The sequence below is a fragment of the Eucyclogobius newberryi genome, unplaced genomic scaffold, assembly GCF_026437365.1.
Source record: "Eucyclogobius newberryi isolate DKJ021-1_F unplaced genomic scaffold, fEucNew1.0.hap1 SCAF_10, whole genome shotgun sequence".
Taxonomy (NCBI): domain Eukaryota; kingdom Metazoa; phylum Chordata; class Actinopteri; order Gobiiformes; family Gobiidae; genus Eucyclogobius; species Eucyclogobius newberryi.
The window spans coordinates 3,897,558-3,915,967 of record NW_027315724.1 but is presented as its reverse complement, the minus strand read 5'-3'; the positions used below and the strand labels follow the sequence as shown (position 1 = coordinate 3,915,967).

The following is an 18,410-nucleotide window of genomic DNA, read 5'->3' as shown; positions in this document are numbered from 1 at the left end:
TGGGAGACGCCCCGAGGTCAACTTTGTCGTAGAGCTACGAAATTCGGAACACGCATTTCTCTCGTGAGGACAAAAAACAAATATTACTGTGGCCACGCCCCCAGAATTACCCTATGGCCGCCATCTTCCTTTGAAAATGAAAACACGCTGTGTTAGCCATTTTGTTCCCGTCAAACTTTGACGAACTCCTCCTAGGGCGTTTTGCCCACCGACTTCAAAATCGGCGGACGTCCTCTGGACAAGTGGGGCATCTAAAGTTATCCAATTTTTTGAGATACCTTTTACGGTCTGTGTGCGGCGCAGCCGCAAATTTGGACAACTTATTTTGGGATATTGCAGATCTAAAAATTGTTCCCATTTGATCAAAACCAGTCCGATTAGGACCAAATTTGAATCAGTTGTTCAACTTTCTAGTTTGGACCAGTTTATGATGACAAAATTGAAATGGGCGCGATAGCGCCCCCTACAGAGTGACCTTTAAATTAACATTGAAGGTCAAAAATTAGTTTTACCAAAATTTTCTAAACTTTACCCAAAATTCTATTTTGGCGTCGCGATCAAAAAAGCCAATCTGACAAATGCCTTAATTTTTACGGCGTAGTCGTAGCGATGACATAAACCTCCCATGTTATCCCTATGGGAAAACCGCTAAATCTCTCGAATATCCACATTTTTATGTTTTACACTTTAACGAACTCCTCCTAGTGCGTTTTGCCCACCGACCTCAAAATCGGTGTACGTCCTCTAGACAAGTGGGGCATCTAAAGTTATCCAAATTTTAAGGATAACTTTTACGGTCTCTGTGCGACGGAGCCGCAAACGTTTCCCAGAATTCTGACTATTTGGCCTACAGAGTGGCCTATAAACAATAGAGTTTTTCCAAATGACATGATATTTTGAACAAAATTCTAATTTGCCATCCTGATCATAAAAGTATGAGAGCCAAAGTCATATTTTGTACGGCGTAACCGTAGCGATGACAGAAACATCCCATGTTATCCTTATGGGAAAATCATAGAATTGCTCAAATCACCACATTTTTACGCTTCACACTTTAAGGAACTCCTCCTAGGGCGATTGTCCGATCAAGCTCATATTTGGGGAGAATCATCTACACAAGCGCGGCATCAAAAGTCAGTCATATTTTGATTTTAAGTGCTACGGTCTCTGTGCCGTGGAGCTGCAAATATACTGTCACAAATGGGAAAACGCCAAATCTTTGAAATGTTCACATTTACGCTTCACACTTTAACAAACTCCTCCGTGGGCAATAGCCCGATCAAGCTTTACTTTGGGAAATATCATCTACACAAGCGCGGCATCAAAAGTTATCCATATTTATATTCTAAGTGCTACGGTCTCTGTGTGGCGGAGCAGCAAATTTGACTGACACTTGTGTTGATTTGCACTGGATTGGCCATGTCCAAAGTGTCGCCGTCTGTCAAGTTATTTTTTAATTCAACACACAATAAGGGCGCCATCTTTATCAAGTCGAAAGCGCAGAGTCGGAAGACCGGCGGCCCGCGAGGGCCGTTGGATGCCGCTTGCGGGTTTAATTGTGATTGAAATTGATTTTCATGTTTTAATGATTAGATTATAATTAACCATAAGCAACATCTGTTTTTTAGGTGAGGCAGAAGGGAGACATATTATGTTCTGCATTCTTCCAAGCACTGATGGAGCCTGAGGGAACCCGATCTGTGGTGGGGATTGTAATCTTCATGTCCAACCTGCATTACACATATCAAACTCAAGGGGAACTGGAGGAGCAATAAACAACACATTCTATTTTCAATGAAGACAGATCAAAAATAGACTTAAATGACCACGCCCCTATCCCCATAACTGTAGACTCCGGAGGTTCGATGTCAGTCTGCTTAATGACCCTTTGTCATCAAACAACACTGAGACTTATGTGGAGGAAAATTACAACAGTGAAACTTGCCCATCCTCTTGCTGCTAAAGCACTTTGGAGAGGAAAATTGTAGCCATTACCTTGGGAAAGGAAAGCCAAATGAGCTGCAAACAAACTAAAACTGCCGGAGGTAAATTATGCCGAGAAAAGGAATCCATAAATGCTACAAGAAATTAAAAAGACAAAAGAGAAGTAATTAATTTTCTGACCTCACAGTGAATAGTTGATAAAATGATTTCTACCAAACAAAGATATTATTAGAGTGGATCAAATTTGTATGAATTATTGGCCTGGAAATTTGAAACTTGAAAACAACAAGCTGAAACACAAAATGCAATCATCATTTGAATCGTTCTCATGACTGAAGGGCCAAATAAAAAATAGGATCTGAAATACAAAGTCCCCGCAGAGTGTTCCCGATCATCTCCTTTAATTCTCTTGCGTTCCAACTCTTGCCAGTTGAAAGAAGACATTGTATCTCCAACTTGATTGTGCCTCATATCGACCCATTTCTATTGTGAATGTGTCAATTATGTCCAAAAGAATGGGACAAATACAGATTTATCAACAAACACAATCTTTACACATAATGAACCATATACAAAACAGCAAAACAAAGCTGGAATAAATAGTTTGGCCTCTGAGAAATCTTTTGATTCTTTGAGCTGGGCTTATTTATTTAAAATGCTGATCACATTTCAAAGAGACGACTTCATCATAAAAATGTCAAATTCAATTGAAAATTAAAATACCCACTGAGTGACCCACAGTATGGTCACCTACACACCCACTGACTCTGTAAAGAGGGCTGTGCCTGGAACCATTGGCCCCGTATATTAGACAATCAAAAACAGTTCATTGTGTCATCGCTGCAGATGATCTTCTATTATATTTGACCAAACATTGGTCCAATGTCTGGATACAAATTAAATGTACATAAAACTGAAATGACTTTGGGTGGTTAAGGCACAGCACATATGCCAAGCTCTAAGTGCAACCGGCCGCAGGGTTGTGAGTTTGAAACTCTGATAGTTCACTGCATGTCCTCCCTCTCTCTCATCCCCATTTCTCCCTCATCTGTCCGAGATGAAATGACCTCATTCTGACCTTTAGGATTTAAAGGGTTCTAATTAGTGACACGTCACTCATACTCATACTCATACACGACACGTGTCACTCATGCGTGTCACTCATGCGCGTTGTCGTTTTTAGGCCTAAATGAAGCCTGCGTAAATTCACCTGGAAGACCTAACCTAAATCTGCGTCAAGGCCTCCATGGAAGGACCCCTCTCCCCAGCGCCATCATCGCACTCAAGCGGGCGTGGCCTGTCCGTCTGTGAGAGTCAGATCCCTCACTTCACCATGGACTCTCCCAGGTTTCTGCGCTTATCCCAAAGAGGTTATGCAGTTTTTCCTGGCCAAAGAAGGAGGGTGAAAGGACAGGGGGCGTCTGTACCATGGCCCCTACACCTGCTCCCCATCAGCACCAGGCGGTCGCATTTAAGCCTCAGGCAGATGGCTCGGCCGCTCAAACCGTACTGCGACCCACCACCTCCCCTGCTCCTCCTCTACATTCCCCTCATACCTTTTAACATCTACCACCACCAGTCTCCAGGCTCCGGGGGGAGACATCTAAAACAAATAGATCATGGAGTGCCCATGATTGCAACGTCTTCCGCCGGGGTCTGAGCGCCAAATAACTCACGAATAAAGCTGCTAAACAGTCCATTCTCGTGGTCTCTTTGTCTCTCCAGGGTGAAATAAAAACACTAAACGTATTCCTCTCATCTTTATGTGTGTGTGTTTTACATCATTCTCTCTCTCTATACATTGATTAAAAAACACATTCTAAAGTGTGCAATTGCCACAAACTGCCGTAGAGATTTATTTTACTTGAGATTTCAGTTCTTTGCTGTTTGTTTGATTATTTGTGTCTTTTTACAAAGTGCGTTCAACTCATCTGTCTGATCTTTTGTTACGTCAGAATCTTTTTGGTCGATGTATTTAGTACTTACTTTACACTTGTGTAACTGTGCAGTGTCCAGCAGAGGGCGCACTCCCACCACCCGCCACACCGCCTGGAACGGGTCCAAGCGCGTCTTTAGTGCCATTGTTGATCCGGGCTGGACAAACCCGGCCCCGCGGGGACAGATGACGCGCGTTCACATGGCAACAGCACCTTATAGAATCCGTTTGACACTCGGACACCCACAATATCCCCGTGACCGGCGGGACCCCCACGTGACCGGCCGGGGACCCCCACGTGACTGGCCCGGGACCCCCACGTGACCGGCCCGGGACCCCCACTGCTGATTCTCTCTGTGATTGTTTCAAGCTGCAAAACATTTAAAATCTGGTTGAATTGAGTTCATTTCATTGGCTTATCAAGTATTTTGATTTAAAAAACAAACTTCAATACAGTTTTTAATTAAAACTACTGAGGGTTAAAATCAACATATAAAGTCATGCCCCCCCCCCACACACACACTCTGGGACCCACTGGACTGAACCACACTGACCCCTCATTTAGAGTTTCTGATGAATAAAGTCATCTACAGGTTTCAGTCTTCTAGGGGTTTAAAGAGGACATGTTCTGCTCATGAGTGCGACGTCTTTCATATGATTATCTCATTTATAAACTACCTGGACTATACGGTGACTCTTTTCCAAAGTCAAATCATGTTATATATATATATATATATTATTACAAACGTTGAACAATCCTTTGTGGTTTCTCAGACTCAGAAAGGCGTTTGTAACAGAATTCACAAACTAGAAACGTAACACTTTGGCGTTAATGTGCAACATACAACACTGAATAATAACAGCATCTAAATATATCAAATAATGCAAATAGAATAGACTCTGAAAGTATGCACCATCAGAATCGTGGTAATGAACGTTCACTCTCACAAACACTCATGTTCAGTTGAAAATGATAGGAAGTAGAGCAGAGTTTTTAAACATCTATTGCTGACATCACACGTGATGATGTCATACGTCCAGACATTGTATTTTATCATGTCATAGTCACAGGTAAATTCACAAATTTTTAATCTGCTGGTTTCTATTAGTGACTCGACACATTAGCTTGTTGTATTGCAACTAAAATCAGCTTTTTAACAGAATTCATTTGAGTTGCTTGTCTGTATTGAATCTTATTGGTCTAGAATGTTATGATGTCATCTGTAATCAAGCAATATCACGTGACACAACATTCATTCTCTCTTTCAGTTTCTTTATGGTTCATGGTTCACATGAAACGACACTGCACAAAGTTCTTCTCTGTCGACACAAAGAAGAGTGAAATATGTTTAAGAACTTAAAGCCATAAGATTAATATCAAATGTTTGTGGAGCCAAATCCCAAACAAATCATGCGACGCTCATGGTCCATCTCAGTGTTAAATTATTATTAGGCCCGAGCGCCACAAGCGGGCGAGAGGCCTATTAGTCTCGTAAGGCCTAAAGGCTGCGAAAGTGCGCACGTAGTGCGCACGAAATCAAGCGCGAAGCACTCACTAACGCACTCCTCCACTCATGCACGCCCCGTGCATACTAATTAGTTGTAGGAAAATGGAACATTACCGTTGTAAACGGGCGAAGCCCGTGCAAAAGTTCGCACTAAACGAGCACTTTGCATTGGGAAGCGGTCGTCATCACCATATAAAGCACTCATTTGCGCTAAGTAGCTCACGAATACGTTCCCCATCTCTTGCATGTTCCGTTCATATAAGCATGTAATGCAAAAATTGAACATTATTACTGTATAGAGGGCCAAAAACACAAAGTGGGCGGAGCCCACTCAAAATTATCGAAAGTACCCGTCAGTGACCAGGGACCCACACCATGAAAATGTATAGTTTATGATATTTGAAAAATGGGAAACATTGTTTTCGCATCGGAATATTCTTCTTCTTCTTCTTCTTCTTATTCTCGGGACCAACCCCCCTATTTTTCACCCAGTGAACATTGACGAAAAGTCACAAAAATTTGCACACCTCTAAAAATCGTGCCTCTCTACATTCTGGCTATTTCCCTTCTCTAAAATAAAAAAAATTGGCGCGTCAGCGCCCCCAAATGTACCAAAAATGCATTGAGAGATGGGAAATGACCCAAAAAAAATCTGATCGTAGAATCATGAAATTTGGCGCAGAGGTAGATGGTGACAAGAGAAGTAAAAAATATTATTACGGCAACGCCGTCCGCCCAACCAAATGTCGGCCATATTGCTTCAAAAATGGCTAAACATGACTTCGGAGTTTTTCCAAACGTCGTACTTTTACGAACTCCTCCCAGGGCGTTGGCCCTAAAAAGCTGAAATTTGGTGAAAATGCTACTGAGGAGTGGGACATAAAAAGTTATCCAAATTACATTGATACCTGTCACGGTCTCTGTGCGGCGAAGCCGCAAACTGTAGCAAGAATTTCAGAAATCTCCCATATTTAAAATTTCTGCCGTTTGCGCAAATAAAGTCCGAATTGCGTCAAATTAGAATCAGTTGTTAAACTCTTTGCCCTAAACCTACTTGAAGTGAAATAGATTAATTTGGCGCCACAGCGCCCCCTACAGATTTTATATGGAGGTTAAATGTTTAGTTTTGCGAAATTATATGAAATTTGACACACAACTCAATTTTAGCATCCCCATCAAAAAAGTCAATGAGACCCATGTCATAATTGTTATGGCGTTGCCGTAACGATGACCGAAACCTTTCATGTTATTCCAATGGGGAATTCGCCAGAACATGTTTACACTTTAGACTTTCACAAACTCCTCTTAGGGCGTCAGCCCTATTAACCTGAAATTTGGTGAGACTCATCTTCAGGACCATCAAAAGTTATCCACATTTTCATTCAAAGAGTCACGGTGTCTGTGCGGCAAAGCCGCACATTTTGCCAAGAATTTAAAATAAAATTGCTTTTTGATGGTAAAACAAAGGGGAGAAGATGTGACAGCGTCACAGATTCAGCAGTAGGCGTAATAAAAGGACAATTGGGGCGCGTTAGCGCCCCCTCCTCTTGCGGCGTGGCGGCGGCGTAGCGAGGGCCGCTCATTGCCGCTTGCGGCTATATTTATTATTATTATCATTACCACATGCCACTGATTCCATCAACGGCACAATTTACCAGTATTTTAATCATTCATTTAAAGATATATATATATATCTTATGTATTTTATCAACTCATTTCTATGGCAACGCCTGCTATAGATAACAGTTAATGGACTCTCTCCCCTGTGTGATCAAATTATAACTCTAAAAACATGCTATCCTGGAATAAAATGTGTAACATTTTAGCAAAATCATAAATAGCCTTAAGTGTTTCCTCATCATTCTTTCAGCCGTTCTTGTGTTGGAGTTAATCCTGTAACTGAAAAGTCCTGTTTTCACCTGCCCCTGATCCCCGCCCACATCCTGTACCTGAAAACTAAGACTCACGTGGCCTTTTCAAAAATAAAAACATGTCAATAACAATCCACAGCTTGTCACTATGAAGAGGCGGGGCTTATCTGGTGTGAACATGTGACTGAAGATCTACTGTTTGTTCTGCATTTGTCTTCTTTAAATCAGAAGTGTTCCTCAAGCCACTTTCAAGGAGTAAGAAGAGGAGGACGAGGAGGAGGAAGAGGAGGAGCAAGAGGAGGAAGGGGAGGAGGAGGAAGAGGCCTGGAGCAGTCATAAGGTGTGAGTGTGCAGTGCTGAGGGCACAACTGCAGTCCGGACCCCCACACATGTTTGTTGTATGTACAGGACGATGGCACCGCAAACAGTGACAAACGAGACCAAACCAGGGTCAACGATGGACCAATGGGACGGACCAATGGGACGGACCAATGTGTCCTACTCATGGGTTTCAGAGTGATGAGACGATGAAACCCATGAATAAACTAGGACTTCTAAACCAGGACTAGAACCAGGTCCAAACGACAGAGAAACCAAACCGGATCTAAACCGGATCTAAACCGGATCTAAACCGGATCTAAACCGGATCTAAACCGGATCTAAACCGGATCCAAATGACAAACAGCGGACGAAGCATCAGCTCGGGTCTAAAGCAGATCATCTCAAACTGTAAAAGTGGGACATGTTGAGCTATTTGGAGGGACATGGTGGGACGGTGTGGGACGGTGTGGGACGGTGTGGGACGGTGTGGGACGGCGTGGAACGGTGTGGGACGTGTGGGACGGTGTGGTGTGGGACGGCATGGGACGGTGTGGGACGTGTGGGACGGCGTGGAACGGTGTGGGACGTGTGGGACGTGTGGGACGGTGTGGGACGGTGTGGGACGGTGCGGGACGGCGTGGGACGTGTGGGACGTGTGGGACGGTGTGGGACGGCGTGCTGGGAGGAAACAAGGGAATTGATGAATCGCAACTAATTAGTTGTTGAAATGACTATCGTTATTATCCATCTTTAAACATCTGGACATGAAACGTGGCACGTGCTGAGGAGGCGTCATGACGACACAAACACATAAATACAGTAAGTATTTAGTCAGTAGATATATTCTATCAGGACCTTCTCAAATAACATGACTTTAGCCTCATCTGGTTTAAAGTTTGTTAACGTTGATGAGTCCTTCACCATCCAAACAACTAATCAATCAATGAACCAAAATAAAAATTGTTTGATAAATGAATGAGTAAAATAATCATTCATTGCAGCCCAAGGACAAACATGAGTTAGGACCATAAATGAAGAATAAAACTGCCTGAGTTTGATGTCCATCCGTTAAAACACCATCAGAGAGTTTAGAATATATGAATATGTCATGTAGACTCTGCGTGCATGTTTGTACTTTCACCAGGAGTATTTCTATTATTTATTTTGATATATATATTACAACCAAGAAAGGACTTGAGGCCCAAGAGGTCTCACCATAACTGAACCTGCCATAAGTCCAACTCAAAGTCCATAAGGAATGACCTAAACTGTCCGCCTCCCATTGCGCCTGCGCGCGCTCCATAATAATGTTCCTTCCTGTTATTTATCCACGTGCCCGTTCTCACAGTCTGGCCCTGGGACCCCCGCGTGTGCGTCAGTTACAGGCCCATTCAGGGGCCATTAGGCTGGCCTTTCACATTCAGAGGCCCCCGTCTGCAGCAGGCCGCGAGTGTGTATTCCAGGGGCCCAAGACGACACCGAGCCACACGCACATCACGCACTCCCACAGCGGCATCACGCACTCCCACAGCGGCATCACGCACTCCCACAGCGGCATCACGCACTCCCACAGCGGCATCACGCACTCCCACAGCGGCATCACGCACTCCCACAGCGGCATCACGCACTCCCACAGCGGCATCACGCACTCCCACAGCGGCATCACGCACTCCCACAGCGGCATCACGCACTCCCACAGCGGCATCACGCACTCCCACAGCGGCATCACGCACTCCCACAGCGGCATCACGCACTCCCACAGCGGCATCACGCACTCCCACAGCGGCATCACGCACTCCCACAGCGGCATCACGCACTCCCACAGCGGCATCACGCACTCCCACAGCGGCATCACGCACTCCTTTGGACCGCATGCCATTCAAAATCATGTCGTGTTCTGAGTGATTCTGTCGCACAGAGACAGATTGGACCCGCGGGCCTGTTCCAGAGGGCCGTGTCCTCAGGACGGTCCCGGGGCCTCACAGCCTCACACTACAATAGCCTGTTAAAATGAGCAACTATTTCGAACTTCCGGAGAAGATTGTTCCTAAAGGACAAAACAAGCGGATGAAGTGGGACACTTTTTTGTTATTATTATTTTTAAAAAGCCAATGCGCTTTTATTTACCCAAAACGCCCAGATTTCCCATGTTTTCAGATTAAACACAGTTTCTTCATTAAAATCACATTATGTCCACCTCCATGTCGGAAGTGAAAGGTTCTGTCATTTCAAACCACACCATCTTGATGTGATGCCTTAACTTCAGCACCAAATAAACTTCCTTCTTTTAAACCATAAACTCCTTCTTTTGTTTTCCTCATTTGCCTTTAATCAGCGGCTCTAATTGTGTCGCCTGTTTGTTTATCAGAGCCTCGATCTGCGCGCTCCAATTAGAGCCCCAGTGACAGCCGGAGGAATGAACGACTTTCACGCCCTCAGCGCGCTCCTGGGAGAGCAGGGGCCCCAGGGAGAGCAGGGGCCACAAGTAGAGCAGGGGCTCAAGGGAGAGCAGGGGCCCCAGGGAGAGCAGGGGCCACAAGTAGAGCAGGGGCTCAAGGGAGAGCAGGGGCTCCAGGGAGAGCAGGGGCCACAAGTAGAGCAGGGGCCCCAGGGAGAGCAGGGGCCCCGGCCACTTCACGTGCCCCTGAGGGACCAACGGTCGCACCCCCCCCCCCCCCCCCCCCCCAGTGACGAGCCAGAACTACACCATTAAATCAATCAATGAATATATATTAAAATATATATATATATATAAAATGCTCTCGTAGGCTCACCTTCGTAGAGCTCACCCTTGTAGGCTCACCCTCGTGGGTCTCACCCTCGTAGGCTCACCCTCGTGGGTCTCACCTTCGTAGGGCTCACCCTGGTAGGCTCACCCTCGTAGGCTCACCCTCGTAGGCTCACCCTCGTAGGCTCACCCTCGTGGGTCTCACCTTCGTAGGGCTCACCCTCGTAGGCTCACCCTCGTAGGCTCACCCTCGTAGGCTCACCCTCGTGGGTCTCACCTTCGTAGGGCTCACCCTTGTAGGCTCACCCTTGTAGGCTCACCCTCGTGGGTCTCACCTTCGTAGGGCTCACCTTCGTAGGGCTCACCTTCGTAGGGCTCACCCTTGTAGGGCTCACCCTTGTAGGCTCACCCTCGTGGGTCTCACCTTCGTAGGGCTCACCCTTGTAGACTCACCCTTGTAAGCTCACCCTCGTAGGCTCACCCTCGTAGGCTCACCCTCGTGGGTCTCACCTTCGTAGGGCTCACCCTTGTAGGCTCACCCTCGTAGGCTCACCCTCGTGGGTCTCACCTTCGTAGGGCTCACCCTCGTAGGCTCACCCTCGTGGGTCTCACCTTCGTAGGGCTCACCCTGGTAGGCTCACCCTCGTAGGCTCACCCTCGTAGGCTCACCCTCGTGGGTCTCACCTTCGTAGGGCTCACCCTTGTAGGCTCACCCTTGTAGGCTCACCCTCGTGGGTCTCACCTTCGTAGGGCTCACCTTCGTAGGGCTCACCCTTGTAGGGCTCACCCTCGTGGGTCTCACCTTCGTAGGGCTCAACCTCGTAGGGCTCACCCTCGTGGGTCTCACCTTCGTAGGGCTCACCCTTGTAGGCTCACCTTCGTAGGGCTCACCTTCGTAGGGCTCACCTTCGTAGGGCTCACCCTTGTAGGCTCACCTTCGTAGGGCTCACCCTCGTAGGCTCACCTTCGTAGGGCTCACCTTCGTAGGGCTCACCCTCGTAGGCTCACCTTCGTAGGGCTCACCCTCGTAGGCTCACCTTCGTAGGGCTCACCTTCGTAGGGCTCACCTTCGTAGGGCTCACCCTCGTAGGCTCACCTTCGTAGGGCTCACCTTCGTAGGGCTCACCCTTGTAGGCTCACCTTCGTAGGGCTCACCTTCGTAGGGCTCACCCTCGTAGGCCTCACCCTCACAATATGTCTGGTTAAGTGTGATGAGGCCGTGCTCTCAGATGGTGACACTGTGTTGACATGATAATGTCAGTATATTACATACAGTGACATACAACATCACATCATTACTGTTCAATCATTTTGTAAGAGTTATTTTTATTCCAAGTCTAACTTTGTGGCACATTTGACCTATTATCATGAGAAGTGAGCCGCTTGTGGTGGTCAAATGAAACAGTTTATGTTATAGAGTTATAAAGAGAGCATAATAAGTGTTAAACATCAGCCAAACCCTTTCATATATGTGCAGTGTTTCTGTTTTTTTTCTTTAATGACCAAAGAAAGAAACTATAAATAACTTACTAAATCTGGTGCTTGATCAAATAACCAGAAAACGTGTTTGTATTTCAAGCAATAGGCAATAAATTGAAACATTTGCAGTGTCGATGTGTCATGTTTGAAGAGTTTTCCATGAGCCTTTAAATGAGGCCTCTTCACTTCCTCACAACAGACAATTATATTCTCCTCTTCTAGAGTCATATTTCTGATGCCATTACAAACATTTGACATGTTTCTGTTCCAGCTCTGCCATAGTGACCATGACCAGACCAATCAAACAGCTGCATTAGACCGTGTGATATTGTGACATGTTTTAGAATAACCTCCTGTACCAGAGCTGGGCCCTTTTGGGGGGCCCATTTTACCTGATGGACCAATGGACTTGACTTGTTATAGTTATAAGCATGAGGTTTAAAACACAAAGGATCACACTTGACTGTCCCACTTTACCCACTTTGCCCACTTTACCCACTTTACCCACACTGACCCTTCACTCCCGCCTGTGCTCCAGGGCAGTTAGCAGCCGTAGTCTCCTTATGAAGGGCCCGCGCACAGCTCTGGGCCCTCTGCAGCTGCCGGCCAATATACAGCTCACCAGGGGGCCGACGGTGCCTTTTCCACGGGCCTTTCCTGTGTCTCAGCGGGGGCGGGGCGTACGTGCCAAGGCCCTTATAAGCGGCGCGCAGCAGGTTCACGTGTCCACAGCCACAGGTCCGATCTCTGCGTGACACGGACAGCCTTTCACCCCGCGAGCAAGCCACACAGACACCGAGACACCGAGAGACACCGAGAGACACCGAGAGACACCGAGAGACACCGAGAGACACCGAGAGACACCGAGAGACACCGAGAGACACCGAGAGACACCGAGAGACACCGAGAGACACGGGCCATGGACGCGCTGTGAACCGGGACTGTCTCTGAGCCGCGTGAGAGGACTTTACGCACTGCCTGAAGTTTAGACTCTGCCTCGGGGATGTTGAGCTCTGTGAAGATGGAGGGCCACGATCTGCCAGAGTGGAATAGTTTCTACAGCGAAGCCAGCGAGGTAAGAACCGCTGCTCCAGGAGCCCCTGACGCGGCTCCTAAGGGCCTCTGCGCTCTGGTGCTGTGGTGTGAACGGTATAAAGTCGAGACTACTTTACTTCAAACTTACTTTTAGAGCCAAACACAACGTAGATCTTATTTTGTAAAGTGATACAAATAATAAATAAATACATTATAGGCTCTATTCGGCTTTTAAAACTATGCTGTACAATTATAATTTTGCCTATTAGTATATTAGGTATAATAGTAGTAATAATAATAATGTTATATACAACAATTATTATATAATTAAAATAGTATTCATAATTATTGTAGTAAAGTAAAGTAAGTAAATTGTATAAATAATTATTAATACGATTTTAATTATATAATAGTCGCTCATATTACAATAAAAAAACATTCTTATTAATCATATTAATACTAATAATAATACTAATAATAATAATAATAACAATCATAATAAAGTAATAAAAGCAGTAAATCTAAAGCCGAATGTTTGGCTCAGGTTGCGCGAGCGCGCGTGTCTCGGGTCCGGCCCGTCCCGTCCCGTCCCGTCCCGTCCCGTCCCGTGCCGCGTTAACCTGATCAGTGTCATTAGAGATAATCTCATCAGCGCGTCTCACCTGCTCTGATCTAATTAACCCGGCGCGCACGCGCGGCACGAGCCTGAGCTTTTTACAGATCAAACCACGAAAATATATTGAAAACCATTCATCTCAAAATGAAAATATGTTTGTATTTTGACCCATAAAGTGGGCTGTTTCTATGGCGATGCGCCTCATTTTCGTGCCTCATTCAGGTCCTCAGAGGCCGTCTGTGTTTGCAACTGACGCGCTCTCTCCGCATGTTCAGGTTAACACGGCGGTGCGAAGCCGCGCACTGAGGCCTCATTGTGCCTCAGAACAGAGCTGCTCTCAGAGCCTCTCTTTCCTCTGAGTCTGAACTCCAGAGAGCAGCCCAAGTGCAGTGAGGGATCAGGGACCAACTAAACTATCTCCATATTTGTGATGTGAATATGAGCGCGCTGACGTCAGACGTGTGTGTGTTTCAGATGTACCCAGCCCCCTCCTCCATGACCGCTCTGAGCTCCATGGGCTCCATGGGCCCCATCAACAGCTACATCAACCTGAACACGGCGCCCAGCCTCAACATGGCATATTCCAGCCCGGCCCTAAGCAGCTCCCCGTTGGGCTCCATGAGCCAGGGCCCCGCGCACATGTCCCTGTCTCCGGTCAGCTCGGCCCCGCTCACTCAGCTGGGCTCCTCGACTGCTGCCCTGGGGTCCATGTCCCATTATCAGAACGTGGGTCAGTCCATGAGTCAGCTGAGCTATGCGTCCTCTGCCAACATGAACCGCAGCCCCAAAGAGGCCCCTCCGAAGCCGTACCGGCGCTCGCTGACCCACGCCAAGCCCCCGTACTCCTACATCTCCCTCATCACCATGGCCATCCAGCAGAGCAACAGCAAGATGCTCACGCTCAATGAGATCTACCAGTGGATCATGGACCTGTTCCCGTATTACCGCGACAACCAGCAGCGCTGGCAGAACTCCATCCGCCACTCGCTGTCCTTCAATGACTGTTTTGTCAAAGTGGCCCGTTCCCCGGACAAGCCTGGTAAGGGCTCCTACTGGACCTTGCACCCGCAGTCCGGGAACATGTTTGAGAACGGCTGTTACCTGCGGCGCCAGAAACGCTTCAAGATTGAGGAGAGGGCTGCTAAGAAGGGCTCCAAGAACCAGGAGGGCTCCTCCAAAAGCTCCCGAGCGGAGCCTGAGGAGCACAGTCCCACGCGGGCTTCAGATGGGCCGGACTCCGCCCACTCAGACAGCTCTCACCCGGGTTCTGCGTCCGAGGAGCCGGCCCTGCACCGCGCCTCTCTGGGATCTATGGACTGTGCCCCTATGTCCGGTTCTCACCTGCATGTGGCTGGCTCGGCGTCGCCCCCTATGGGCTTGTCCTCCTCTCTGCTGCACCAGGGGCCCCTGCTGCCCGGCTCCATGCAGCAGCACTTGGATCTGCAGAGTGACCTCAAGTCCCTGGACCCTCACTACAACTTCAACCATCCCTTCTCCATCACCAACCTCATGTCCAGTGAGCAGAAGATGGAGCTCAAAACCTACCAGGACCAGGTCATGGGCTATGGCTACGGAGGGGCCTCTCCAGTGGGACCCAAACCGGTGTATGACAGCCCCGGGGCCACGGCCATGGACCCTGGAGCCTACTACCAGACGCTGTACAGCCGCTCAGTGCTCAACGCCTCCTAAAGCCCGAGGTGTGACTGACTGTATAAATGTACATATGAGGGAAGAGGATGTGTTTATTTATGAAGGGATAGATTTAATATATGTGCGGCCCCTGCTCAGGGCCCTGTGGAGCCTGGTTACTGTGGTGTTACTGCTGTTGTTACGTCTGCAGCCTGGTGTTACGCTTGCACAGGCCTCTTGTTACTCGGAGAAATATGTCAAAGTGCCTTCCACATTTCAACGTCACTTTTATATTCCTTTTTTATGTATTTATATCCACCAAACGTCTTGATTCAGACTTAAAGCCCTTTGTCCTGTTCAGCTTTGAATGCTTAACCACTTTTGTAATTTTATACATTTCATGTGAAAAATGTTTATTTTCTGAATACAAAAAGAATAAAGTTATTTAATTGTCCCTGATTGTACCTGCACCTGTCCCTGATTGTACCTGCACCTGTCCCTGATTGTACCTGCACCTGTCCCTGATTGTACCTGCACCTGTCCCTGATTGTACCTGCACCTGTCCCTGATTGTACCTGCACCTGTCCCTGATTGTACCTGCACCTGTCCCTGTCATGATCTGAGTCAGTCAAAACCGTCAGTGAGAAGGGAACATTTACATACAGAGGGGCCCGTCCAGGGGCCCCGTGTCACTGTAGGGGAGCTGATAGTGGAGCGTGGGGGACGAGGTCTTTACACAGCAGCAGTGTTTCCCAAACAGGGGAACTGCATGATTTCAGATTTTAGGAGAAGGGGAAATTCAACAATTATTGAAATCTAAATGTTTGTTGTCGTAAATGTCGTAAATGTAGTAAATGTAATAAATGTAGTAAATGTAGTACATATAGTAAATATAGTAAATGTAGTAAATATAGTAAATTTAATAAATGTAGTAAATATAGTAAATGTAGTAAATGTAGTAAATATAGTAAATATAGTAAATGTAATAAATGTAGTAAATGTAGTAAATGTAATAAATGTAGTAAATGTAGTAAATGTAGTAAATATAGTAAATTTAATAAATGTAGTAAATATAGTAAATGTAGTAAATGTAGTAAATATAGTAAATGTAGTAAATATAGTAAATTTAATAAATGTAGTAAATATAGTAAATGTAATAAATGTAGTAAATGTAGTACATATAGTAAATATAGTAAATATAGTAAATGTAGTAAATATAGTAAATTTAATAAATGTAGTAAATATAGTAAATGTAATAAATGTAGTAAATGTAGTAAATGTAATAAATGTAGTAAATGTAGTAAATGTTACATGCTTTAGAATGTTTGGGAGGATTTTCTAAAGGTGTAATAATATTTTTTAAAATTGCAATATAAATATTTGACAATATACAAGAATAAGCACATTAGTACATGGGGTAAGGCAAGATGCTGCAGGTTAAAACAATTTAAATTTAGAGATATCAATTTATTTATTTTTAAATTTATTACAGAAAATACATTAAATGCATTACACATTTGATGTGTAAAAATTACCAAAATTGCACATATTTGGGATATATATAAATCTGAAAACTGTCAAATGCCAGTTTTTAATATCTTTTGTTATTATGTAGTAATACTAATAAGTAATAGAAGTCTTAAAGGGGCGGTACCACATATATCCCTCACTTACTTAATGACCGAGTTGATTCACCTTCAGCGACTTCATCCTTCCTCTGGCTGTGTTAGTGACCACAAGGCTGATGTCCAGGGACTGGACTGGACATGAACATGCTCGACCGGAGGTGCCGTAACAACAGAAGTGCTGATCCGTGAAAGAATGAGGCAAAAGTGGGCAAGGCAGAATAAGGTCAATCCCTTTCACGAGCCTCTGAGCGACTTTTCCCGTAAAGCTAACATTAGCATGCTAACACTTTATCAATAGATACAAAGTCTCATGTTCACATGATACAAACATCAGGTCAATTAACGTCCCAAAACTGTAAAAATCTACGTAAAAAGTTCAAATTGCAGACTTTACAGTTCGACATAAACAAATCCTTCTTTTCGATTTGTCCAAATGTAAAGTTTGTCACTGTGGAAGAGAACGACATCTGAAGTTACAATGTTGTATCAGTATAATAATGATAATAATAATAATAGTGATAATAATGATAATAATAATAATACTGATAATAATAATAATGATAATAATTATAAAATAATAATGTTAATAATAATGATAACAATAATAATGATATAATAATAATGATAATAATAATGATAATAATTATATGATAATAATGATAATAATAATAATAATGATGATGATAATGATAATAATAATAATGATGATAATAATAATGATATAATAATAATGATAATAATTATATGATAATAATGATAATAATAATAATAATGATGATGATAATGATAATAATAATAATGATGATAATAATAATAATGATGATAATAATAATAATAATCATGATAATAATAATAATCATGATAATAATATTAATAATTGGTTTCTCGTATACTGAGAAACCAAACTGACCAAAAAAACTAAAAGATGAAGAAATAAAAATGGGCGTGTTGATGTTTAGCTCCGCCTCTGGCACTGTCGTCTGGAGGATCGACGAGAGCACCGGAGGCGGAGCCAAAAGTCTGCTGTAACGACCAAAACAATTCAAAGTGGTTGAAATGGCGTTTCCTACGCAGTCATCGATGACAGAGAACTCGACACAATACTCAACCGTCCACTTCGTGAAGATAATCATGAGGTCAAAGGTCAGGTATTTAGGAAGGAGGAAAAACTCAAGTGTAAAAAACAGAGGGAGTTTCAGACGCTTGAGCCTGAAAAAGGATCAAACCATTTTCTAGTCAATAATGAAATAAATAAATCCACTTTTTACACTTTAGATCAGGGGTGGGCAAACTACGGCCCGCGGGCCACATCCGGCCCTCTGGGCCTTTCAATCCGGCCCGCCAACATTGTCCAAGTAATATTAAAAAGTTAAAAAAAAAATCTCCTTTGTTGCCCTCAGGCTTCTGTCTGCACTTGTGTCCTTCATAAATATGACGTGTAATGAATTAAATAATAGATTAAATAGTCTATATTTGACAGAAAAGTGATATTTTATTTGATATTAAATTTTTGGGATTATTTTTTTTTCACACCAATGATGATGATGCCGGCCCTCGGATTCAAATGTCTTTAAAGTGTTTTAAATGAACCGTATCAGCCCATTTTATCACCGCGATGAAACTAAAGCAGATTTAAACAGCTTCTCTTTTTGACTTATATAAGTTGTTTTATCATTGTTCATTGTTTTATGTTGCACTGAATCACCAAAGAAAGT

The 18,410-nt window shown here is 44.6% G+C and overlaps 1 protein-coding gene across 1 annotated transcript; it reads left to right on the top strand.

Annotated features, from left to right (window-relative positions):
- The first annotated feature begins 12,753 nt into the window (after positions 1–12,753).
- On the top strand, positions 12,754–15,521 carry foxa3 (forkhead box A3). Its single transcript, XM_072459894.1, has 2 exons — positions 12,754–12,862; positions 13,913–15,521. The coding sequence occupies exons 1-2, from the start codon at positions 12,791–12,793 to the stop codon at positions 15,125–15,127; spliced, it is 1,287 nt and encodes a 428-aa protein (XP_072315995.1). The 5' UTR covers positions 12,754–12,790; the 3' UTR covers positions 15,128–15,521.
- The last annotated feature ends 2,889 nt before the right edge of the window (positions 15,522–18,410 follow it).